The sequence below is a fragment of the Micropterus salmoides genome, unplaced genomic scaffold, assembly GCF_014851395.1.
Source record: "Micropterus salmoides isolate LMB-PRFRI ecotype aquatic unplaced genomic scaffold, ASM1485139v1 Ms_hic_scaffold_2, whole genome shotgun sequence".
NCBI classification, from domain to species: Eukaryota; Metazoa; Chordata; class Actinopteri; order Centrarchiformes; family Centrarchidae; genus Micropterus; species Micropterus salmoides.
In genome coordinates this window covers 38,934,190-38,961,341 of record NW_024041150.1, presented here as the reverse complement: position 1 = coordinate 38,961,341, position 27,152 = coordinate 38,934,190, and the positions used below count along the sequence as shown (strand labels likewise).

The 27,152-nt window shown below is 38.6% G+C and overlaps 1 protein-coding gene and 1 long non-coding RNA gene across 7 annotated transcripts; one reads left to right on the top strand and one right to left on the bottom strand.

Annotated features, from left to right (window-relative positions):
- Positions 1-7,583: 7,583 nt before the first annotated feature.
- On the bottom strand, positions 7,584-10,389 carry LOC119912520. 2 transcript variants are annotated; one of them, XR_005446174.1, is made up of 3 exons: positions 10,251-10,384; positions 9,660-9,741; positions 7,584-8,507 (listed from the first exon to the last, which is right to left on the bottom strand). It is a non-coding gene; the product is annotated as an uncharacterized LOC119912520 (long non-coding RNA). The 2 variants fall into 2 exon arrangements; XR_005446175.1 differs by lacking the exon at positions 9,660-9,741 and having other exon boundaries at positions 10,251-10,389.
- A 178-nt stretch (positions 10,390-10,567) lies between these two features.
- Positions 10,568-20,239, top strand: LOC119912519 (butyrophilin subfamily 3 member A2-like). Of its 5 annotated transcripts, XM_038731746.1 has the most exons (10): positions 10,738-10,768; positions 11,523-13,605; positions 13,953-14,294; positions 16,480-16,767; positions 16,852-16,983; positions 17,271-17,425; positions 18,601-18,744; positions 19,022-19,129; positions 19,198-19,204; positions 19,378-20,239. In XM_038731746.1, the coding sequence occupies exons 2-10, from the start codon at positions 13,443-13,445 to the stop codon at positions 19,455-19,457; spliced, it is 1,419 nt and encodes a 472-aa protein (XP_038587674.1). In that variant the 5' UTR covers positions 10,738-10,768; positions 11,523-13,442; the 3' UTR covers positions 19,458-20,239. The 5 variants fall into 5 exon arrangements, with proteins under 5 accessions (XP_038587673.1, XP_038587672.1, XP_038587674.1 ...); XM_038731745.1 differs by lacking the exon at positions 19,198-19,204 and having other exon boundaries at positions 10,568-10,768; positions 11,523-11,625; positions 19,397-20,239; XM_038731744.1 differs by lacking the exon at positions 19,198-19,204 and having other exon boundaries at positions 10,568-10,768; positions 11,523-11,640; positions 19,397-20,239.
- The last annotated feature ends 6,913 nt before the right edge of the window (positions 20,240-27,152 follow it).

Here is a 27,152-nt window from a genome sequence, read left to right as displayed (position 1 = left end):
GAATTTTTCACCCTGGAAAGGCCAGAGCTATGTTTGTGCTTGTTTTCTGACAGTTTATAGCGATCACTTAGCCAGTCCAACAGTTTGGCCCACAGTTAAATAACTTGACAAGTACGGGATAAATCCCCGAAGCTGTATACCTCTGTATGTAGGCTATGTCTTTGCTATTTAGGTGTGTAGATCATCCAGCTGGGAGGATTTATAGTTTTTATCTGCTACAGTAAAGCATGACAGAGAATGTCTTTTTTTACCTTTTTTAATTCCAGTATCAGGAGAGGACAGTCTTGCTGATCCACATCATTCAACATATGCTGTTATCAAAAAACAAAAGAAGGAGAAAGGTATGTGATTTTGCATTGCTTTCACATCTTTTGTTGTAATTATTAGAAATTTTAAGTAATTTTTAAGTGATCTATAATTTTATAGCTGCACATGTACAATACATGTAATCCCTTATAATTATGATCAAACAGTGAGACATTGAAAAATTATAACAGCATATTGGTGTTGTTGTTTCAGTGTCAGCTGAGGACAATCCTGTTGATCCAGAAAATGTAACATATGCCGTTGTTAAAAAACAAAGGAAGAAGAAAGGTAGTGTATATTAGGTTAATTTTACTTACAGTGTTACCTCGCTTTTACTTCCTTGTAGAATAATAATACAGCAAGTCTGTGGTTTAACATCTTTTAAGTAATATAAAACTCTACATTTGCACAGAATATTCAACATCATCTTTAGGTAAAAATGAAATAAGTAATTACAAATTAAGTAAGTTTTGAACATCACCTGTCACCATTTTCTCATAGCAACACAAAATATTGTAAATATATCTCACATTGGGGTTACATAATTTAAGTCACTAGATCAACTGACACATTAAAATGTTTTAGACATCTGCTTGCAGAAGACTGTTATACTTTTGCAGTGGATAATTTGAAGCCTTCAGTTGTAAACGACACGAGAAAACCACAGAGCTTTAATTTAACCATCTACATTACCCGAGATTGTGAGTGACTATTAAAATACTTATTCACATGAACACACCTAACTGTTTAAAATCATCTAGAGCTGTATGATATGTAACTTCTGCAGCAATTTTTCTCTCATGTTTTCGCTCGTTTTTCTTTCAGTATCACCTTAAAAAAACAAAGATACTGAGTGCTTCACAACCTAAACAAACAGCGTCAGATTACAAAAATGCTGTATAAAATGTTGAGGCATAAAGACATTTCTAAATTAATTTCTTGGATCAGAGAGATAGCCTACATGTATTTGTTTCCCTAACAGAGCCAGAAGTGTCCAGATCAGGAACCAATCCACGTTTACTGCAAGAGTGTGTCTATTCTGTAGTCAACCATGGGTAAGCTAATATTACAGTTTGTCTAGTTACAACCACAAGGTTAGCATAGCACACTTATCCCTGTCAAAGTTGAGATATGAAGCGTCCATAAAAAGATACAAGACAGATTTATTTGTCATATTACAACAGGTTACATTGTCTGCTACGTAGCAGACAATGTACAATACATGAAAACAGGTATAAAAATGGTATAAAGAAATAAATTATATTCTGTGGAGCAGTGCTGAGGATGAATTTGAGTTTAAAGGTTTGGTAGCTTGGGAAATAGCTGCTCTGCTGTCTGGTGGTGTGGCAGCAGAAACTCCTATATCTCTTCCCAGAAGGCAGCAGGGTGAACAGGCTGTGGCTGGGTGGGAACTGTCCTTTAATATCCTTTGTGCTCTGCGTAGGCACCTCACCGATATTACTGATGCTCAGGAGATGGGTACTAATGATCTCCTAAGCAGTTTTAATCAGCCGCTGCAGATCCCTCCGGTCTCAAGCTTCCTTAAGAAATGAAGCTGTTTCCCAGCTTGATTCACCAGTATGGAGATGTGTTCACCTGCTCCACCTCAGCTACACTGATGCAGACAGGAGTGTGTGTCTTTATATCCTTCTTCCTTAAATCAACGATCAGCTACTTGGTTTTGCTGATGTTGAGCAGTAGGTCGTTCTCTTGGCACCACTCTGCAAAATTATCTTATATTATTATATTATTGAAATGACTTCACAACAAAGTTCTCTCCATGTCGGCGGATGCAGTCGTGGGTGTACAGCGTGTACAGGAGTGGGCTGAGCACACAGCCCTGGGGGGCTCCGGTGTTGAGCACGAGTGGAGGAGATGTGTTCGCCAATCCAAACTGTCTGGGGTCTGTTTGTGAGGAAGTCCAATATCCAATTGTTGTATTCAAACCCAGAGTGCTGAGTTTGCTGATCCGTTTCATGGGGAGATTGTGTTGAATGCTGAGCTTAAATCCACAAACAGCATTCTGATGTTGGTGTTGGTTTTTCTGTGTGGAGGACAGTGGACATGGCATCCTCTGTGGATCTGTTGGTTCTGAAAGCAAGGGGTGTGTTAGCTGGCTCACTACTTAAACTTTAATGTAGCTAACGTAACGTAGCTAATGCTAGCAATGATGTAGCATGGTAACCTACCTAACCTAAATAAAAAACAAAAATGAATGCTATGTAATTTTTGTTTCACCCGGGAACCAAACGCCGGTTTCCTGGGTCAGTGACCTACTTACTATCCACCCAACCACACCTCCACCACCGGACTTTCATGGCCATTTATGTCCCACACACACTGATTTCTACCTGTGACAGTAGGTGTGAAATGACCAAAAAATGCGTTGGACTACTACGCCAAACGACTCAGAAATTGGCGCCTTTTGATGATACCAGGCTGGCGTGATAAGCACTGCTTACTGTAGTGCAACAGTGATCCAGAATGGTCGGACATTTTGTAAACTGTATTTGGAAAGTTCTTGACTTTGATTCCCCTCATTAAAGTGGACAAGGACATTAACAAGGGAGTCCAGGTTTGTCTGCTCCACACACAGTATCTGATCGGCAAGCATGTGCTGAGCCTCCTGCAGTTTGGCATTATAAATAAATATTCCTGATCAGAAGAACAGTGCTGCTGAATCACCAGTTTGTTGCACAGTGAGTGTAAATATTCCGCGCTGGCAGACACACACAAGAGCCCTGGCAACTCTCCTACTACCCATCAGTGAAATATCTCAACAATTATTTAATAGATTGCAAGGAAATTTGGTACACATATCCATGTTTTTTAATGATTAAAATCATGCTGATTAACAATTAAAATGTTCTCCAATACTTTGGTTTATGACCAAACACCTATTAACATTGAGCCTCAGCTGTACTGTGTGGTTTGTGCTAAAATATTAGCCTGCTAACACGCTAAGCTAAGATGGTGAACATGGTAAACACTATACCTGTTTAGCATCAACGTGTTAATGTTGTCACTGTGATCATATTAGCATGTTGAGTACAGTCTAAAAGATGCTCTATTATGGTCATATAGTGTTGTTCTCTTTTTGACAAACCTCAACAAAAATAAGGCCAAATAAAAGTTCATACAATTTACATTAGTATTTCATGTTGTGTGTTTTACAGGCCGGTGACACCTGACTGAGGATATGATCTTTTCAAAGTTTTACAAGGAGGGAAGTCATACTGTACAGTCACACTCAGTAATGTTATAGTAACTGTACCCTTTTAAATTTATCTTTTTTTTTTCTTATGACACACACATATATATATATATATATATATATATATATATATTTTATATATATATTTGTATATAAGTACAAATGTGTTCTTTTTTTACATTTGACAATGCACATTTGGTTGTCTCTCCATCAGTACTACAATGATGTAAATTTGACAATTTGACAAACAAGCACTGCATTCACAGACAGAAAGTAATTAGCACTGTTTGTAATACATTGGTGGGTCTTCTGATGTTCTTCAGCATAGTGCATTACTTGGCACTTCGCTGTTGTTCCTCTTAGTGATTTCTTTTATGCACGTACATTTCTCACTAGTGACACTCACAATGCTGTGTGACAGTATACTGTTCAGAGTGGATTTTTATTTTAGGAACAATTCAGCAAGTGACTGAAAGCTCAGTCAAAATGATATTTGTGTACCTCTCTGTACTTGCACTCTACATCAGAAATATATATTTTAAATACAGCTCTGCTAATGTTGTATAATCCTTGTTATGAGTTGGTGGTTCATTCATTATTCGATCAGCGTCAGACACTGAACCACCAGACCACTGGCTGAATGCAAAATGTTTGTACTTTCATTGCCTTCAGAACAAAAACAGAAGAATTAAGTACGCTGTTTTCAGATCTGGTACATTTAACAGCATCATTCTGACTATATATTCAGGATGACAAACAGAAGAGTTTGTTACACAATATAATCAAAAGCAGTTTTAGGGAGGCTGTCAACATTTGCAATAATTAGCCAAGGTCCCATCTAAATGTAGCTCAATTTGTTTTATTTTTTTCCATCCACTAGTAATATGTGAATATTATAAGTTAAAATGATCAAGATAAACAGCTGGTTCTCCAGTGAGCCAAATGTAAAAATGTTTTGGCAATGTTTCTACTTTAAATTGCTGGCATTTTAACTGAAAAAAACAAACAAAAAACTGACAAACAGGTATATGTACTGACTATTGAACAATTTAAAGCAGTCAAGCTGTTTATAGTATCTGGAAAGAGTCGTGTGGTTCATCTTCCTCCTCCTCCTCTGAGGTCTTTAGCTTGGTTAAAGCATCAGCGTGTATTTTTTTTAAGACGAGGCGGTTTATTAGAGTGTGACAGTTAAACCACATTGTTCTATCTGTTCTGTTTGTTCACACGTCGCTGTTAATAAGAACGGAGCTGCTGCAGATCTTAAATACACTCACTGTGGTCAACTAGATGCTGTGACCTCAAGCAGACACCCTGAGTTTAAAGACAAATAAGTTTCCATTCGCATATTAAACCACTGACATCCTTCACATGGTCCCTCAGCGATGCTTCATTTGGGGCCCGGTTACAGCAGCAAGCAAGACTTCACAACACATTCAGTTCACTTGTAAACCCACAACGCTTTTACAGTGCAGTTTCCTTTACCCTCCTCCGTAACTCTGTCTTCAGGTATATACAAGAATTAAAAAAGTTTTATGCATTAAGATAATGCACAGGATTTAAATTACACTGTGCACTATACAGAAATACTGGACAGTATCAAACTTGCTGGCATGTTTGTGATGTGTGAGTGTACATTATGCATGTTGTGGAGAATTTTTTGCAGCTTCATTTGAAAACCTGTATTAGTATAATACCGTGCCCACTGATTTGTTTACTTGGATTGCTGTCAGTTCTCCAGATTATTACTTTGACTTGTCTGGCAGTGAGGTTGATCATGCCAATAAACTGGAAGCATGTAAAACCAACAGTTTTAACAGTTTTAAATGGTAACTCCACCGATTTCACACAGCAAAGTTTTAACAGGTGTACTACTACATGTCTGAAAATAGCTGTATGAAGCCTTCTGTGGCTCCATCATTCTCACTGTGACAGTTACTCAGTAGCTTTTTTAATAAACTTGTTTATTTTAATATTTTGTGAAAACTGTAATGTTTTGAATGAGTTCTTTAAAAATATTACTGAATGACACTAAGGAGTTAATATTTAATATTTAAGAATTTAATATTACTCTAAATATTGAATCTCTACACTAACTAGGAATGTTGGAAGTCATTGATTTTACTTTTAAACTGCCATCCATCCATCGTCAACCGCTTATCCTGCATACAGGGTCACGGGCTTTACTCAGTATATTTTTTAAATATTAGTTCAAAGTGAAACAAGCACTTGTGTGCTTAATATATAATCTTGAAATAAAAAGAACTCTCAATTTCAAATTCAATGCTTTATTTGAACAAGCAAATAATTAAGGTGGCATTGGCCTCTTTTTCAACACCAACACTGACATCATCATCATCATCGGTGACACAGAAAGGCCTCACATGTTAAAACTAATTAGCAACCATAACCACACGTTGTGGCGAACTGTGATTGGTCGGCTTGGTAGCATCACATTTCTTTAACAGTCCGCTGTAAATAAGCGAGAGAATAACCAACCAAAAGGTCTGCATCCCCCTCGCTTAGAGACACCATTTCTCTGTTTGGGACTGTCCCTCTGATCCAGGATGCATCCCACTGAAGCACCAGAGCTGCATTTCATTGGAGGTGCTGAAGTTAATGTGTGGATTTGTGGTGAGAATTATGCCTGATAAGAAGTGTTTGCAGTTAGTTTTCCACCACAGATGAAGCGCAGCACGCTTGTCTCATCCAGTTCAGTCCCAAGCAGTTCTGTGTCTTTCAGGTGGTTTAAAGGGGATAACCAGAGCAATACCGCAGGCTAATGCACAGCAGAGTAGGTCTATAGGGCAGGTAGATCATCTTAAAAGATTAAGATTAAGACTTTATTCTCAATAGATTCCGACTTTATTCTCATATATATTGAGTTTTTTCCTTGAAAAAATTGCATTATTCTTGGCATGTCACAGAACACAGATATGTGGCAGAGACTGAAAGTTGCTGAAACACAGGAGTTAAATTCCAGGAGTTTGTAATTCAATTCTCATTCAAAATGATTTATTATTGACGAGAAAATGTGCCACATGCACATTTAAAAAGGTTATTTTAATCAAAAATACCTACGTGTGGTGACTCAGCAGGGAAGATATTAAATGAGAAACACAAAATGCCTGAGAGCCTTACTGCATGATATATTATATTTTTAGATTCTGATTTGTCACATGCTGCCTGAATTTTGTGTTTCCCTTTATATAAATAAAGACATTGGTAATAAAAAATGTAACCAAAAATCAGGAAGTGCAGTGTTTAACATTCAAAATGTTCTGGGTGATGGCACAAAATGTGAAGATTTTTGGGCAAAACTTTCTAATATTTCAAGATCAGTCTACTATCTTGACTGGCTGCTCTCTCTTACAGCCATTGACATCACTAATGCCACCTTATATCCCCCGCGACAAAGCACAAAGCCAGCACACAGCTGCACTAAATCAAAATCAGTACAGTACACTGACCTTTAGACGAATCCCCATTTGTTATTGTCTAAAGGACGGACAAGCCCCCATTTGTTATGACCTTGTTCAAGCGGCCACAACAAAAGGTAGATATGGCGAGGCTTAGGTAGACACACCATGGTGAGACTTAACAAATTTGTTTATTTAAACCAAAGTTATCCAAGTTAAGAATTGTGCTAGATTAAAAGTGTTAAAGTATGGGGTATGAAGATCAGTGGTTTCAGTAGCCAGGGCAGGATGATGGATGGGAGTGTGTGAGGGTGTTGTAATACAAGAAACAAGAAAAACACCACTAAAGCAACGTATCCAAAAACCAAACCAAAGGTTGAACCTGTGCAGAGAAACACAGAGGAATCAGTTGACAGGGAGGTTTGTCACCTCAGCCCAGCAGCAGCTTGCTGAAGAATGAGAACGAGGAGTTACAAAAACTCTACAGGGCCATGTGCCCAGAGGTACTGCAATCAGCCTTTGCTCTTCACCTACAAGGAAGAGAGAGAGATTTGCTACACCAAAACATGGCCACACAAGGCGTCACACCTCTAATCATTGTTTCTGTCACAGTTTTTATCCACCCTCAAAATAACCACAGTTCAGAGTTGAAGATTGATGCACCTTTAATTATTCATATTCAAGGTTGAATCTGAAACTGAAAATACAAACCAGGATCTTGGAGCAATTTTATTTAGTTTAAGAGTCTGATAGTTTACATTAGGATGCTCACACCATCTGGCCAATATAGATGCAGTGTAGACTGATGACCACTAGATGGCAGAGCAGTCTGACCAGAGTGGAGTCGGTGGGAGGAGGAGCTGTGGAGGAGAGCGCATCCAGTGAAAGTTTTGTTTGTTTGTTGTTGATTGTTTTAGCTGAATTGAATCATAATAACTGAATGAGGTTTAAATTAAAACACATCTGCAATAATCAGGTCATTTATGCAGCACCTTCCAAACACTACAGTCTTTCAAAATGCTTTACAGACACAGAGATACAAAAACAGATACAAAGAAACTTTATAGTATAAAGGTAGATAATTATTGACCAATACATATTAAAATCAAAACCCCTTTCATGCATAGTGGTTCAACAGTGGACATCTATTCAAAAGCATTTTATTTGAATGGGCAGAGGTTCTGATAGTCTAGTTGCACATCAGCCACTACAGTGGACACTAGTGTCATGTCACACACTGCCACCCTCTGGTAAGCTGTTGTAAGTGCAACTTAAATTTGTCAAAACCAAGATGGCCTACGGGGTTCAGAAACGCTGAGCAGCTCAGGTAAATCTTGCCACTCCTCCAATTATAGGAGACCCCTGCACGTAGATAAAATTTGGTAAGATCTACTAACAACTAAGGAGTAATACAATTGTTAAACTACGATTACTCATCTGTACACTAAATGGGACATACATCGCTGGCTGTATTTCAGTAATAGTCAATAGTAGTGGTGGTGATGATGAATGGCTGCCAGAAATAGGAGAATCCCCAAATGCTAGCAGCAGTGATGGTGGAGCTGAGGATGCTGAGAAAGAGAGAGAGGCTGAGGCGTCAGAAGTGAGGTTCAATATTTTTGCATTGCATTAAACAGTATTAGAATATGTGAAAATATGTGAACACATTTGTTAAACAGTATTAAAAATATAGTTTTCACATACTATATCATTTTATTCCTTGGTTTGTTAAATACATTTCTTCAGTTAAAACCTTATGTGCATGCTGTCCAGAAGTAATAGTAAACATATTAAAATAAAAGACTAGCTTGTAGAACTGTCAGAGCTGTAGCACCAACGTTATACCAGGACGTTAGATGAAAATAAATAAATAAATAAACCTGGACCGGGAGAAATACGTTAGTAACAGCAGTTGATTACATGCACTATAATATTGTGCATTTATTCATGAAAAAGCAAGAGTCACGTTTTTTTTAAGCGCATTTGTTTGGTGCAGTACAGTTGGTAGGCTAATATAGGTTAACCTAAGAAATGATTGTGTGGGCAGAGTTGTTACTGTCAGCGCTATATTTTTTCATATAAAATTGATCTTTAATGTGGTTTCCACCGTAATGAACCAAGCTGTTTCCCCTTTCTACCAGCAGGTGGCAGGATTTAACTGAAGGCCTGTACTGTGTCTTTATTAACTGTTTTGAATCCAGATTACGGATACAGATGTATTTATCTTTGCTCATTTCATTTGGTTTGTGATATTTATGTTTTATTTGCAGCTTAGTTATCATCTTCATCATTCACCGAGAGTTAAACCTGCATGCCCTTCTGCTCTAACCTGGTCCTGCTGTCAGCTTCTCAGCATCTCTGACAGCAAACTCACATCAGAAATGTCCTAATGTCACCATCTGGCCAAAAGAATGATTTACCAGTGTGCTATATACTGTGTAAATGTTTCTTCTCCACATTCCAGTGTGTATAAAATACAACACTCCCATTGTGTCATAATAATAATAATAATGCTTATTTGTAGAGCACTTTTCAAAAACAAGTTACAAAGTGCTTTAACAAGTGTAAAGAATAATACAAAAAAAAACAAGATAAGAGCATGAAAAATTTATATAAAATTAGTAAAATACAATAAAATAAAAGGGATAAAATAAAGTCAAATCAGATCGGGAAAGGCTCTCCTATAAAAGTATGTTTTAAAAGAGTTCACTGACTCAGCCGACCTGATTTCCTCGGGCAGGCTGTTCCAGAGCCTCGGGGCCCTGACAGCAAACGCTCTGTCCCCTTTAGTTTTCAGTCAAGACTCTGGAACAGACAACAGACCTCTGCCTGAGGATCTCAAGGGAAGAGAATCCATACAAGTCTTAAACATTTATTCAACATATATAGCACATACATACGGCATTGAATGGACAATCTATGGCTGCAGAACATTGACTGTGAATCCATAAGCTAAGAACATTTTATGATGTTCTGTTAAGAAAGTCCAAAAACATAATTACATTTTTTTTAAAACATGCTGTCAACGCTGAGAATGTCTTCTCGGGACGTCAGTCAGGCCTCTGAGGCCATATTATAATGTTCTGGCTGATATTGTACAACTGTATGCTAACAAATACAAACAAAGATATCAGACTCTTAAACTCAAATTCATCCTCAGCACTGCTCCAGTGATTATAGTTTATTTCTGTTTACCATTTTTATAATTACTTCTATATCAATGTATATTGTCTGCTATATAGCAGAAGGGAATTACAAACTCGATTTTACTATATAACCTGTTATATTGTGACAAAATAAATCTACCCACCTACCTTAAAGAAGAATAAAGTGAATGTTTTGGAAAGGCCAAGTCAACAGTCCTGACCTTCAAGTCAATGAGCAGGACTGTTCAAAAGTTACTCGAAATGTTTTGTTGCAGTTATTGCTGACATACTCAACTCAGTGGGTGATGGTTGACATGGCCTCGAGCGACAGCTGAAAGTTTACTGGATGTTTTGCAGGCAGAAATCTTCAGTTGCCTGGTAACAGGCTCAAAGTCCAGCTGTTCATAAACACTCACAAGTGAAAGTCCCAACCCCCATACTGTGTTTAAAGTTTAACTGATAAATTAATATATACTTTTGGCAGCTTTAGATTTGAATTAACAGGTACATCAGGTCTCAAAATTGGAGTCAATATAGTCTTTTCATTTATTGGAGATGTGTCCTTACTGATTTAAACTAAATCTGTAAAGCTGCAAACTGTATATGATCACCAGAGCAAAGTTAAGCTCACAGCTTATCGGGGATTTGAACACTTTGGCTGGGCAGCCTGGCACATCATGCAGCAGGTACGTTGTCTTCTGAATTTATTTTTGCCCATTCTCCATGTTTTAATGTTTATAATAGAGTAATAAAGTTATTTTATAGCTTTTGTGTCAGTGGAAATGTAGATAGCAACATGGCAGAGAAAGAATAATACTGTTTTTATTCCACCAAACAAACATATTGTCACATGTAACATCTGTGTTGACAAAAGATTTTATTTATTTAAATAAAAATAAAACTAAATCCACATGTGAGTATTCAGACCATTGTCACCTGAGGATGTCCAATACCAATGCTTTCAGAAAAAGTGTAGTTATTTGTCGCCAAAGGTACCATTCAGTGTCTAACAGAGAGGCACAGGGTTAATATTTCTGACAGGAAAATGTAGATTGTTTCGCTTCTGTTGTTTTTTATACACAATACATAACATACCAACAACATACAGGCCCTGACAAAGTTAATGCATGGATGGATAATTCTGACTAACAGACATGAACTTACCTAATAAAGTCTATATATCAAGATTCAAAAAAGCTATTTTGATTGGTTTAAAATTGCATTTTTAAGTCAGCCAAGGCACATTAAATCACAAAACATTTTAATATTAAAGGAGCACTGAATTGTACTTTTCTACTGTATCTTCAGCTTCACCAGATAAGTAAAGGTAAAAATAAAAAAAAAAGGTCTACTGAGTGCCTGCTCAGGAATGAAATGGATGAATTACTTATTTTGCCTAAAGCATTATTTTAATACACTGTATCACTGGTCCATTTTCAGAGCTACAGGATGCTTCACCAGACAGATGGACTGTCCCTTCAATCTCCTGTCAGACCCCTCAGTGTTCTGGTTTTCCATCTTCTCCTGACACACTCCTGTAGAGGCAACTCCTACACAGGTGCTATCAGAAGCTCCAATTTAGGCTTTTTTATCCAATATAATTACACACACAGTATCATTACATCATTTAGGCAGTTTATGCTATTAAAGGGAAGTTATTATAATCCAATACACCTTTTGTTAAATTCAGCAAAAATTTCCTCAAGATTCACTAGCTCTCCATTTTGTGGAGCTTTGAAAAAAAAAAAACAAAGAAAGTGGTGTGGACCTTCCCCACAACATTATTTCACCTAATTCATAGCTTTCACGTGATGTCACATTCCAAGAAAAAATGCTCCCTTGGAGGGCAAAAAAGACGTTATTTTCCGCTGCCCGCCACCCAAGAAGCAAGTGATACACTGTTACTTTAAGTTTGTCAAAGTTGCGTCGCCAAAATGCCGGATGGTTGTGCTTTTGGGTGCACTAATCGATGACGATTCAAGCCTGAGCTGTGTTAGGTGAGGGATTCCCTAGAAGGTAAACATCATCACAGTCGAGCGCTGGCAGGGACCTGGTGGTTTTTAATGGTGGAAATATGCTGTAACACCAAAATCTATGACCTATCAGATTCTGTGACTATGTTTTCCTAACCATAACCAAGTACTTTTGGTACCTAAACCCAACCAAACTGTAATCGCTTCACATCGTCCACAAAGCCTCAGGCGCTTAACTTGCCATTTGGGTCACAGAATCTGATAGGTCACAGATTTTGGTGTCACAACGGCAGCAGGTGTTGTATCCATATATATACATATATGTTTTTCTTGAGTTGAGAAGTGATCCAAAGAAAATTTATGTCGGTCTTTTGTTTTGCCCTCCAGGTCACCGCGCATGTCACGTGACTGAAAACTATGATTTAGCATCAGTTAGTACTCGAGCACAGGAGCAGTGAGAGAGAGATGTACAACTTCAGTTGCTCAACAGCCCGGGGTCTCCGTTGTTCATAATGTGCCACACATTTTCAATGGGAGACAGGTCTGGACTGCAGGCAGGCCGGTTTAGTACCCGTGCCCTTTTACTACGAAGCCACGCTGTTGTAACACGTGCAGAATCTGGCCTGGCATTGTCTTGCTGAAATAAACAGGGACGTCCCTGAAAAAGACGTTGCTTGGATGGCAGCATAAGTTGCTCCAAAACCTGTATGTACCTTTCAACATTAATAGTGCCTTCACAGATGTGCAAGTTCCCCATGCCATGGGTACTAACACACCCCCATACCACCACAGATGCTGGCTTTTGAACTTTGCTGTTAACAATCCGGATGGTCCTTTTCCTCTTTGGCCCGGAGGATATGACGTCCATAATTTCCAAAAACAATTTGAAATGTGGACTCGTCAGACCTCAGCACGCTCTCCCACTTTGCGTCAGTCCATCTCAGATGAGCTCGGGCCCAGAGAAGCCGGCGGCGTTTCTGGGTGTTGTTGATATGTGGCTTTCGCTTTGCATGGTGGAGTTTTAACTTGCACTTGTTGATGTAGCGACAAACTGTGTTAACTGACAATGGTTTTCTGAAGTGTTCCTGAGCCCATGTGGTAATATCCTTTACACATTGATTTCAGTTTTTAATGCTGCCTGAGGGATCGAAGGTCACAGGCATTCAATGTTGGTTTTCGGCCTTGCAGCTTACGTGCAGAGATTTCTCCAGATTCTCTAAATCTTTTGATGATATTATGGACCGTGGATGATGAAATCCCTAATTTCCTTATAACTGTACGTTGAGAAACGTTGTTCTTAAACTGTTGGGCTATTTGCTCACGCAGTTGTTCACATAGTGGTGAACCTCACCCCATCCTAGCTTGTGAATGACTGAGCCTTTCAGGGATGCTCCTTTTATACCCAATCATGACACTCACCTGTTTCCAATTAACCTGTTCACCTGTGAAATGTTCCAAACAGGTGTTTTATGAGCATTCCTCAACTTTCCCAGTCTTTTGTTGCCCCTGTCCCAGCTTTTTTGGAACATGTTGCAGGCATCAAATTCAAAGTGAGTGAATATTTGCAAAACACAATAAAGTTTATCAGTTTGAACATTAAATATCTTGTCTTTATAGTGTATTCAATTGAATATAGTTTGAAAAGGATTTGCAAATGAATGTATTCTGGTTTTATTTACGTTTAACACAATGTCCCAATTTCATTGGAATTGGGGTTGTATATGGATGAAAAAAAACATCCTGCTTGAGTCTTGACAATCCTCTCTCCTTTTTATAGGTTTTAGTCACTGTGTGGTAATTACTGCTGTCATGATCGACACTGCCGCACTTTTATGATACCTTATGGAATTGAGATAACTTCTATTTGGATCATTAAAACAGACATTTGTCTTTCCAGGTCAGCCTCAGCTGATTGGTCCATCTCAGCCAATTGTGGCAACACTTGGTGATGACATCATTTTGCCATGTCATCTGAAACCTGCAGAAGATGCTTCTGGTTTGACGTTGGAGTGGACGAGACCTGACCTGAACCCCAGATTTGTCCACGTGTGGCGTTCTGGTCAGGAGCTTGTGGGTAAAAAACATCAATCCTTCGAGGGAAGAACGTCACTCTTCATCGATGAGCTGAAGTTTGGAAACATCTTGCTGAAACTCTCCAAACTGAAACTCAAGGATGAGGGAACATACAGATGTTTTAGTCCAGCACAGGGGCTGCAATCTTTTGTTCAGCTGATTGTTGGTAAGTCTATAATGTTTTTGTTCACTTTGCATGTTTCAGTCTTAAAACCTTCAAAAAATGATTTTAGTAGGATTAACACTGTTTCACTAAGCTAAGGCAAAGTTAATAACCTAGGATTTATACTGAAATAAATGCCATTTGAAATCCAGTGACTCTAGCCACCTTTCAGGACATTTAATTAATTTTGATAGTTTTTAATGCACTGGAACTTTCACTTCCAGTAATCAGAATCAGAAATACTTTATTAATCCCTGAGGGGAAATTCTGTGTCACAGTAGCACACATTGCACAAAAGTCAAAGGAACATAAATAAATATAGGACGTTGGTATATAAAAAAGATTATATATATCAGAGTAAAAGAAAATATAAATGAATTGTTATGGTGAACAGTAATAATGAATAAATAGTAACAGCAGAATTGCAGCAGAGAGTATTACACATTAAGTATTAAAGCAGGTATTTTTGCACAAAACAGGGGTCACTGGTGCCAACCAGCTCCTTAGACTTTGTCACGTTGAGCTGCAGATGGTTCCGCTCACACCATGTGACAAAGACCCGCCACAGCTCTGTACTCAGCCTCGTCCCCCTTGCTGATACATCCAACCAGTCATCAGAAAACTTCTGAAAATGGCAGGACTCTGTGTCGTAGTTGGAATGCATGAAGTAGATGGGAAAGAGGAAGAGAGAGAGGATAGTCCTCTGCGGGGCCCTAGTGTTACTGACCACGCAGTCTGATACACAGGTGTTGCAGGCGCTCATACTGTGGTCTGCAAGTCAGGTAGTCAACAATCCAGGACACAAGGGGGGGCATCCACCTGCATTGCTGTCAGCTTCTCACCCAGCAGGGCCGGCCAGATGTTGTTGAAAGAACTGGATAAGTCAAAAAGTATGACCCTCACAGTGCTCGCCGGCTTGTCCAGCAGGAAGATGATGGCGTCTTCAACTCAACTTGGTAGGCAAACTGGAGTGGGTCCAGGAGAGGTCTGACCATGCTGTTCCAGAACAAGTCTCTCCAGGGTCTTCATAATGTGCGAGGCCAGTGCCACAGGTCTGTAGTCCTTGGACTACAGCGATGGCATGTGAAATTTCCAATGGAAGATAATATGACTGTAGTCCCATTGTGATCGGCATTACACCATCTGTTGTTAACTACAACGGCAAGCCCTCCGCCTTTATGCTTACCTCTCTCGGTGCAATCCCTGTCGGCCCAAACAGTCTGAAAGCCGTCGATGGAAAAGTCTCTGCGAAGCTTATTGAACTAGCCAGCTGGTCCCGGGTGTAAACAAAGCAACAATGTAGTTGCTGCGCAAAGGTGCTGTGGCTTACCAAAACTCTCCCAACTTGCATGATTACAGAGAGTCTAGTTTAAATTACAAACAGTCCAAAAATCACACACGTGAGATAAAAAGTAAAAAAGTTAGAAAATATGACAATGAACGACGGAGCAAATGCATGTTGGCGTATGCGCACTATATACACAACATTATTAAAGAAGACCTATTATTGCTTTTCCATATTTTATGACTTATCTACAATGTTACAGTGTTGGATGTTTAAGTTAAACATGGCCACAGATTCAACAGTGAGGTAAAAGTATTTAATATAAATCCCTGTGTGCCAAAACCTCATCTTACCTCCTGTTCTTTCTTCTGTTTTCAACAGCTTTTTCTAATAATGACAAAAAGTGCTACAGACACTGCACTTCAATTCACAAGGTTTATTTTAACGTAAAATAACCAAAAATAACATTTAATAATGGGATGGGTCAGTCAGCAACATCAGTAGTGTAAGTGTGGATGGGAGATCATGGTGTAAAGTGTTGGAGTGTCCAAATAAAGCAAACATGTAGCGAAAACCAAAAGGTGTAGCAGCTGGCAGGGAGGATGAGAGAGAGAGAGAGAGAGAGAAATGATCTTGGAGGTAAAGCTTTTATCTCCTGTGGAGCACTGGGACCAGGTGTTCCCAATCCAGGAGGGACCACTGCAATTAGCTCCTCAAACAGAAAACCATGGCAGTACTGAAACACACACCTTCAAGCCACATGGGCCGTAACAAATGCCATTTGAAATTCAATGACTCATTATAAAGCCATTAGGCTAATTAATTTTGATAATTATTTGATGCACTATAGGAGCTTTCACTTCCAGTAACAGCACTGTTAAATATTTATTTCCTCTTGCTCAGGTGCTGTCTCCTCACCAGTCATAACTTTAGCAGGAATTGTTAAAGCCACCAGTGGAGTGGTGTTACAGTGTGAGTCTGCAGGCTGGTATCCAGAGCCTGAGGTGTTTTGGCTGGACGGTGAGGGAAACCTCCTCTCTGCTGGACCTACAGAGACAGTCAGAGGTCCTGATGACCTCTATACTGTCAGCAGCAGAGTGACTGTGGAGAAGAGACACAGCAACAGCTTCACCTGTAGAGTCCAACAGAAGGACATCAACCAGACCAGAGACACTCACATCCAGGTTACAGGTAGACATTATTAATGATTTACTGTTTTAGTTTCAAATAGCTGAGGTCTTTACATAAATGTCAAGTTATTCGTTATCGTTTCAGATGATTTCTTTGAGGTCCAGTCCAGTTCTCTGTCCACCATTATTGGTTTGGCTGTTAGTTTGGCTGCTTGCATCCTGTTAATGTCTGCAGCGATTGTCTTTTTTGTGTACAATTGGAGACAAAATGAACTCAGTAAGTCACATTAATTTCTGTGCTTTGTGTCACGTTACGGTCACAGATTTCATGGGTAATAGAGAAATTAATTGTTTAACCAGGTAAATAAAATCTCATTTGATCAAAATGTCAGTATTTTAGATGTTATGGGGTTGATAAAAATGTGGTGGTTTCATCTACTTTTATTTCCAGTTTTTAGTTGTCTTATTTTTGTAGCCCATTTTAGACTGAAGTGTGTCATATGCTGTGATACTGTCCTATAATGCAATTAAATCTCTTTTACACCTTAATTCTATTTTACACAGAGACCAAGAGAAGCTGCTGTGATGGAGAAATGAAGAACCTCTCTAAAAATTACAAGTTTGTCGCTGAAGGAGAAAGAGAGCAACAGCAGCTCATGACAGTTGAAACAGTGCAAATGAAGTTTTTGAACAATGGAGAAGGAAAAAAGACCAAACATGTAAGAAACATGAATTTGATTTCCAGTTGAGGGAGATAAAGTCAAAAATAAAGTCTGTTTTGGGCAGGAAGGACAAAACGGCCCTGTTTCAGAAAGCGGGTTTAGTGAAAACTGAGTAAGTTGAGCCCGAGATGAGGAAAACTCTGGGTTTTCGGTTTTGAGAGACCAAGATCAAATAAACTCTACATCAGTAATCCTGACAATTTACGCTGTGAACCTAATCTCCTCGGGAGGAGGTTTACTTGAACAAACGCTGAGTTTCTCTCTGACTCCTCCTGCGGAGCCTGAAGCGGTTGTCTGACATTTCCTCATTCATACTGTTGATATCAAAGGACATATTAGAACACAGTTACGTCTTTAGAAACAATGAAGTCACAGTTAGATAGGCTGTTAGTTGTTTTTACCCAAACATGATCTTGAACCTGGTGCTTTTATGATCAATCTGTTATCGAAGTATGGACAGAGAGTTAGGCCTATCTTTGACAGTGATCCACAAACCGTAATCCAGGCGGAGATGGTGAAGATCCACAGGAAAGTGTAAACTGGCAGGTATACAGGCTGAGACAACAGGTATTCGCGACTTTTACAGGACATGAAACCACTATGATCCAGCTGAGACTGAACTAAACATAGGAATTAAATACTACAGTAAACAAGAGGGCGGAAACACAGAACAGGTGTAGAAAATAAAACAAAACCGTAAGCAAAACTGAGACACCAAACAACTGAAACTGGACTCAAGTGCTATTTTTATTGTCCTGTAAGAGATAACATGAGAAAGATTAGATTGTGTTGATGATTTCTCTTGACATGCTCACTTTGAGACATTCGGGTTTGTGTTATTTTCTAATTGCATGTTCTATTCATCAGTTAGTGTGTTGGTTGTTAACACTGAGAAATCCCGCTCCAGTACATTTACAATATAAAGGTGCTCAGAGTAAACAGGTTAAAGCTGAGCTTAGCTATGTACACATTAAAAGGTAATAAATCACATCCTCCAGCAAATCAGGAATGAGTTTCCATCCAGAGCAGGATAAGTGCTGCTCTAAATAAAAGTATTCTCGTCTCTCTCTATCTCTATTTTTCACTTCCAGTGGGGGAAGATCAAAAGTAAGAAAGAGCTACTTTTTTTGATTATTCTTGAATGAGCTGTGTGTGTGTTGTCTCCCTCTCAGAAAGTGCCAGACTCTGAGAGTTCTCAGTCTCGGCAGCAGGACGGTACCAGCTCAGCCGGTCAGAGCTCAACAGCAGGACATGTCATTGTGGATGAGGTTGACAAGTCGAGGAAATATATCGGTCTCAAAAACACGTCTAGTGAGGTAATGGTGTTTGTGTGTGTATTTTCACTGTGTGAGTGATATATAAGCATGCACAATATAGCATTGAGTTATCCAAGAGTAAACAGGGATATTCCAAAACTCTAAAACTAATGAACTGTTGTTTTACCCAGAATCCATTTTCTCTTGTTTTCATGTAAAGAGGGAGGTGACGTACCCTCATTTATAAACACAATGGATTTAACACGCACTGTAACATTCACTTGTTAGTCTCTCTTTCTATAATCTTCTCCTCTCGTGCCAAATTTCCCTCCTGTAGGACCAAGAACTGGGAGGCTGGACGTTAAAAGTACAAGTCAACGACAGAGCACCCATCTCATACACATTTAAGAAACCACTGAAACTCAGTCCTGGAAAAAAAGTCATTGTGAGTCTTTATTTGTTTCTCAGTTTATGTTGTTGCATCATCATCATTCTTTCTTCCTTCTGTCTCAGTTGTTGTTGAGTTTGAATTGTTTGCATTTTGTTGCTTTGTACCTAGTGACATGCGCAATGACAATGAAGGCGAATCCAGTCTAATCTAATCTAAAAAACTAGAGAAAATGATAACGAAATATTAATAATAAATTATAACTTTGAGGACTTAATGATTTAATGACTCTGCTTGTAAGTCTGTGGCCTTTGCATTTTACAGATGTGGGTTCAAGGATGTGGGACAAATTATCCTCCCTCTGACCTGGTGTGGGATGACCTGAAGTCCTGGAGCCCCAAAGACAAACTGCAGTTCTTCCTCATCAGCAACACTGAAGAGATCCAACATTTCTCAGTTCATAGTCAATGAAAGACAATAATTATCCAGCTGTCGTACTTTTTTATTTTATCTTACCTTTTTGATAACTACAATAATCACTCCATTTAGCTTATTTTATCACCAACATGAAAGGACCATGATAAAAAGTTACCATCACACGAAAATGCTGAACCGTAAATAGTGCTGTAATCCAGCAAACCTGAAAACACTGAACATTAAACATCAGGAACAGCACGACTCAGCACGACTAAAAACACATGTTGTAGTGACGTCCAGTAAACACGAGGTCACATCACGTCCTGATCTGGAATCAACAAAATGAGACCTTTTTTATTAATGTTGAATCAAATCTTATTACATTTTTCTTCCTCTGGTATTTTCAACAATTCAGAACACTTTTTTTCTGAAAGCTCTGAACTCAAGACAAAGACTAAAATAATTTAAACTCTACACCAAAGTGTGAGTTTATGTAACACAGAAACCTTTTTATTTGTTTTTGCTGGATTGAACATTTATATTAAAATGTAGAGATTTTTTTGTTATTCTTTGTTTCCTGTCAATTTAGGACTCTCCGTTCCATGTTTTTGTAATAAAGACATAAAATGCCATAAATTCTTGTTTGATTTAAAATATTTGGTTTGAGAAACATCAACAATCATCCAAATGTTTTTTTTTATTTTTTAGAAAACGTTTTAATATATAAATAAAGATACAAATTTGTATTTATGTGTAATGTTAAGTGATATTTGTACATCTTTGACATTTTGCTAAATTATTTGTGCCGGCAAACATTTGTTTATGGAAACTACACAGCCTTTGTTTCTTGGGTACACATTTTCTATTCAAAGAAATAAATACATTAAATAACTTACACACATATAACAGGTCACCTGGTCCGGATCGTCTTCTCTAACAAGTGATATTGTTTAAAGGGATAGTGTAGGATTTTTTAAATGGGGCTGTATGAGGTTCTTATCCATAGTCGGTCAGCGTGTCCCCAGTTTGAAGAAGTATAGAGTTGTACCAGCGTGGAAACTAAGCAATACACTGCTGTGGGCAGAGTCAGCAGCAAAATGTATTTTAGCCACCTAATATTTTAAAGGTCGCCACTCCACCAAAGCGCATAGGATAGCTACAGTGGCCAATGCAGGACAAAAGATGTCATCGTCTGAGACAGAGAGTAGCCAGTCAATAAATGGAATTTCTTTAGATGGGTTTATTAAGAAATTATTAATTAATTAATTAACTTACTTAAAAGTATTTGTTATTGCAAATATTATTGTTACTTGTCCACCAAATAACGGCAACATCAAGAAATATGCTAGCTCAGCCTCCTGTAATACATTATTTTGCTGTACTAAAATCATGCATTTTGTAACATCTTGGGAGGGTTGGCTCATCTAGACTAACAAACCAAAGTAAAGAAGAACATCTCAAAAACTATCACATCTGGTGCAAGTGATGATCATGGCCACTGACAGACAACATGGAAAATGTAAAAGTAAGAGTGTGTAACAGTGTCAGTGTTTCTGCACCACAGTAGTAGTAGTAGCTCACTATGTGAGCTCACAGCCAGACTCACCTTCTGCCTATGAATGTGTTCTCATATGTACTTTGATACTGACTGTATGAATGAGAAAATTAAACGCTGTGTCAGACAGTGTATATGTTCTGGCAGGTAACTGTCTCCACTACTGAATGTAGTGTATGCTGTCCAATGCAGTGAGGAATGCACAGACCTCTATATTGGGGAGACTAAACAACCACTACACAAACGCATGGCTCAACACAGAAGGGCCAACTCCTCAGGTCAAGACTCTGCTGTCTACTTACATCTGAAGGACAGAGGACACTCGTTTGAGGACCACCAGGTGCACATTTTAGACAGAGAAGATGGATGGTTTGAAAGAGGTGTCAAGGAAGCATCTACACCAGGGTTGAGAAGCCGTCATTGAACAGGGGAGGGGGTCTACGCCACCACTTATCCCCCACTTACAATGCTGTCCTTTCATCACTTCCCAGGAAACTCAACAAACGTAACCTATTGGCCTCAGGTGAAGATACCAACGATGGTCGTTCAGTCTTGGCCACAGGTAGTCTCAACGACTGTAACGACTGTCGTCACAGCAACAAGGAACACTAACGAACCAGCGGTATCGATGACCCGAGATAACGACCCCACTGAGGTTAAATAGCTGAGTTTCCCTGCCAGTCAGTCAGAACTGAAGAAGTCCTTTGGATGAGGGACGAAACGTCTTCCAGTAGCTTCAACCAAGTCCAGTTGCCCTTCATTTTAACCTTCGTTGAAATACTTTATTTTACACATTTTACAAATTATATAAACGTACAAATTTGTTTGGCTGGAGAACAGTGTGTGCCTTAGCTGGAGAACAAGCAACAGTCAGGAACCACACACACAAACACACAACACACACACACAGGTGAAGAAAACTTAAAACAGACTTAAAGTGACCACAACGCATCAACTGACAATTACAAATCAGAGAATTATCAGCTGAATCTGCAGCTCCTCTCAGATTTAAAGAGCTTTATAGTGAGTTCCATCTCATTGTTATCTGTCCGACAGCAACTTTACTGTTTCTGCTCTCATAGAGTCAGAAAAACAGCTGTAAAAAGCCACTGAACATTACCTGCTCAGCAGGAAAAACACAGTTAGAGACTAGCTGGTGAACATAGTGGAGCATTTAGCAGCTACAGAGACAGATATTTCCCTTTGTTCCCTCAAGGGTGGACAGGTGATCCACATATTTCTCTCTTTCTTGATTTCTCAAGACAGAACAAGTTCATGTTAAACTTATATAACAGTAAAGATTATAAAATCCAATATGTATTGTATAGGAAATCACAACTCAACCCTTCACGTCACACTAAATATACAAATCACAACTCTAGGTTGTATTTCAGTAACAGTTTTCAGTCACTTTCATCCACCATTGGTACGTGATTATTAGGAGTTGGTTCGTCAAGATAAGCAGCCATCAGAGCTAATTCACCATTGTGCCATTAAACCATTGCACCAGTCAAAAGCTCAAGATAATCTGATGTTTTTGTCTGCTACTATTTTTCATCTCTTCGATCGGGTGGAAGCTTCAGAGAACATTTAAGTCACATGCTTCAGGTACATCATGATTTATTTGCTGAGTCTGTTCCATTGTACTTTGTTGAATTTTGCTTTTTATCGATAAACCAACTTTTCTACCTCATCCAAGTGTTTCTTTAAACCTGCAAAGAACTGCACTGTACCTCCTCTTCAGGACCACAGACACATGCACTGAGAAGCTCACTGTGCGCATGCAGTCACTGTTGAGTCGTCATGACGATGCAAATAGATTGGAAATCAGGTGTCTTTCTTAATGGGAAAGACAGATTGTTGTATGTGTATCTTGATGGTCCTATCAAACATAGATCATAAACTGAGTGAGAGCATTTGGATACTGTATTTAAACATGACTAACAGAAAGATTCCTTGGCCGTATGGAAACAGGAAAACAGCATTTAGTCTCTAGTAAGACTGAAAATGTTAATATTTTCAGGCACACAGAAACACAGATTCAATACCTCTCACATAACCATTTTATGACCAGCAGATTTTGCAGTTTACAGACTGAAATAGAATACTTATTATTTATTTATTCATCATTCTGTATTTATACTGTATACCACATCCACCTACCTCATGTACATAACACCACACATAATACTTATTTCTTCCAGCATTCTATGTACAATCTAGAGGCAAATTCCTCGTATGTGTACACATACCTGGCAATAAAGCTGATTCTGATTCTGATTCTGATTCTTGGTGGATTTAGGATTTCTTGGTTGTCACAGTGAGGAGGAGGTCCCTGTAAATATTTTACCATTAAAAGCTTCATAGTGCCTCAACCATTGCGTTATCACTACATACTGTGCAGAACATTATATACACTCGCTCCATATTTAAATGCTCCAAATACATTCACACACTGAGCCTAAGTGCTCAAACAGAAACTAACATTCACACACTGGCGGAGCAGCTGCCAGGGGCAATTCGGAGTCCAGAATCTCTCAAGGACACTTGGACATGCGGCCTGGGATTGAACTGCCAATTAACGGCCAACCCGCTCTACCTGCTGAGCCACAGCTGCCCCACGTCAGAGACTTCAAACCTGGAGGGGAAATCTCATCAGTCAACTCAAGTATGGGAACAAGTATTTCTTGTGCAGTTAACATTCTGCTAAACAATTACTTTGAAGGACATGCATTATAATTAACAACATTTTCAAGCCCAACATGCCGCCTTTTAATATACTGACATGCTCAGCCAAAAACATTGTGCAAATTGTTGATAAGCTTCCTGTCATATGCTTTATGTGAATCTTATGTGTTTAACAAAAACATTAAACCTAAATATGGGTTGTAATAAGCTACTTGAACAAAGAAATCTTGTCATTTGTTTTGGTGAGGACAGGCTTGTACATAATAACACCCATACCTATTGTTTTCTATGTAAATCTAGCAATTTCTCCAGAATGGCAACAGTTTAATCAGGTGAAAACATAAACTAATTCTGGCCTGGGCTAAGCCTTGAGACAAATTTTGTCTATGTCACTTTTCGTGACCCGACCAATCACAGCCTCAGTGGGGAGTGCCATTAAATAAAAGGTTGACATGCTACAGTAAACTTTCAAATGTTGAACATCTCGTTGTGATTGACCAGATGGTATTAACAAATTAGAGAACGACCACAATGAAAACCTATATAAATGATAAACATTGGTTGTGTATTTCTTAAATTGCTGTATTATGCTACTACACTAAATTATTCCTCCATGTTGTGGAAAGCACTCCAACATGTGAATAAGGGGATTACTAGCACTTGTTGTTTTCCACTTCAAACACTGTAAATATAAATGTTGCTATCTTATCGTTGACAGCCTTTTCAGAAGCTTATGGCTCAAGATGATGAGTGTCAGTGGTAAGTTAGCAGTCAGACAAGTTTTTACAGTTGCTCCATTCATTTCTGGAGCCTCCAGTGCCTTACTTGGTCACAGTGAGCAGTCTTTGGAATTGGAATAAGACTTTTTACAAAGTCACAAGCAGTCATATGTTGTTCAACTTTTCAGATACAGTATGGAAGCTAATGTGCGTCCAAACTCAGCTTCATAGATGCAGATTATTGACACCGAAGCTTTTCTCGCTGGTGTCCTTCTTTTTTATTTCTTAGCTTAGTTTACTGACTGTTTAATAAGACATGCAATCGGTTAAGCTAATAGTGAATTTTAAGAGTGATCACTGCTGGACCACAGGGGTCGTTACCGTTTGAATAACAAATGTAACCCTCCCTTTGTCTGCAGGTACGAAGACCTCTCTGTACTTCAAACGATCTTCAACTACATTGTCACATCGGATGTCCATTACTAAAATAAAATTCTAACTGACAATTTCTAATCAAAATTTGGGGAACAACATGTATATATTCTAATTTCTTTAATATGTCTTCTGTTTTCATCTTCTTTGCTGTGTTTAACTGGGCTGGTCGAAAAGTGCTGAAGGAAAATTAAGGGAGAATTCAAAACAGGTATCACTAGTGTTGACTCCACCCCCGCCTTACCCCGTCTTCTTTCCTGGGTTTAAACAGCAGGGAGGATGCACATTAATAGAGGGAGAAGGAGAGAGATCAGCAAATCTTTCCACCAGCTGCAGGACCATCACAGAATTCATCTACCTCATCCTGCAACAAACCTCCACGGGGTAAGATAATCTGCAAGCTCCAATGGCAATGACCAAATGTAGATGACCAAGGACAGCGTCAGCATGACGGCTGCAACAACTATCTTCTCAATTGATTCATTTTCAAATTTTCATTTGATTTATTAAAATGTCAGAAAAGATAATATTCAATACAATTTCCTAAAGCCCAAGGTGCTGTGTTCACAGAGGTGGTTTTGTCCCTACAGTTTGAAGACAAAACTCATATTCAATATACAATGCAAGAAAAGTGACATGTTCTCACGTTTTAAAAGCTGAAACCAGAGAATGTTTGAAATTTTAAATTTAAATTGCAGGTGACAATCAAATGTATAGATTAATCATCTGACTGTGTGAGCTCCATTCAGCATGACTTCAAAAAAGTGATGATGGACTTCAAACTATGTTATTTTAATATTCAATACAGCACAGCACAATGAGTCTACATCAGGGTTACAAATATAAAAGGAGGTGGCCTTTAAGTTACAAAAGGCTATACTATAATACTTTTTACACATAAGATATGAATTTCTTTTAATGTTACTGAAAGTCACAGTAAGAGCGAATTCTCATAAGTGAAATTAATTAATCATATTTTTTTGTTGAAATATTTGGATTATAGGGTTATTTGAAGACTTAAATAGTAGTGGTTACTGTAAGCTGGAAATCTTTTGTCTTTTGACTGCCAGCCATTTAAAGACGTCACCCTGGAAAATGTGAGAGACACTTTTCACATTTTATAAACCAAATGATTAATGGACAAAATAATTTTTTAATTGATAATGAAATCGTAATCATAAAATCAGTCAGAAATGGTTATAGACAATAAAATGAGCTCAGATGTGATGTCGTTTTCCAGTTGCAATATTCAAAGATTCAGTATGTAACTTTTAGTGGCATCTAGCGGTGAGAGTAATGAATTGCAACCAAATGCTCAGTCACTGCTCACCCCTCCCTTTCCAAACTCTGTCGACTCTTGAGCTAATACGTGTGGTGCTCAACTTGTCCAAATTTCACTTCTCTTGTTACTAATAATAAACCAGACTACTATTGTTTGTACGTACGTATTCAACATAGTGACGAAACGCGCTCTGTAGAGCAGTTTATTCATTTGGGCTACTGTAGAAACATGGTGGCACAATATGGTGACTCCCGTGTTAGAGGACCTGCGCATTCTAAGAAAATAAAAACATTACGGTTCATTATGTAAGGTCTTTATACACCACTGAAAACTAGTTATGGATATTATATTGCATTTCTGACAATAGATCCTCCAAATTATTTCACACTGGATCTTCAGTCTGCTGCTGTAGCTAGTAATAAAAATAATAAAAACAGAGAACATTTAGAAACATGACCCATCACATACATACATGGAAACAGCAAAAGTCATGAAAGTCCAAAATGTGAATGAACCCTGTCACTGGACTGAGCTTCATTTTCCACTTCCCAGGAACAGTGTTAAACTTTCAAAGTGGCTCTGACTTTGTTTCCAACTGTCTCTCTCTCTCCAGCTGATTGGGCTCCTCCAACATGCTCCGCCCCCTGCTCTACCTGTCCGCTCTCATCAGGCTTGCAGGTAACCGCACACACGGCAGCCATTTTGAAACACTGCTAATAAGACGTGTTGAGGAACAGAAGAACTAACAAAACAAAGTATTATTTTCCTGATATATCTTTGTTTCTAAGAAGAAGCAGTGACGATGTTAAATTAAAAATCTTGATTGGTTGGTAAACAAAACCTGTTTTATTCCTTCATGAAGTCAACTTTTGAATGTGCACCCTTCCCTGTTGTACGCTAGTTCTGACCTCTCATGTGTCTCCATCGACTTCAGGTGCTCTGGGATTTTCTGGTCCTACAGTGGTTGACATCAGCTCATGCCCATCA

What these genes read in the sequence shown, in the direction of transcription:
- LOC119912519 (XM_038731743.1), top strand. Translation starts at nt 13,443, where the DNA reads ATGCTCCTTTTATACCCAATCATGACACTCACCTGTTTCCAATTAACC. An exon ending in TTTTGTTCAGCTGATTGTTG is followed by an intron (nt 14,295 to 16,479) that starts GTAAGTCTATAA and finishes CCTCTTGCTCAG; the next exon opens with GTGCTGTCTCCTCACCAGTC. An exon ending in TTGGAGACAAAATGAACTCA is followed by an intron (nt 16,984 to 17,270) that starts GTAAGTCACATT and finishes TATTTTACACAG; the next exon opens with AGACCAAGAGAAGCTGCTGT.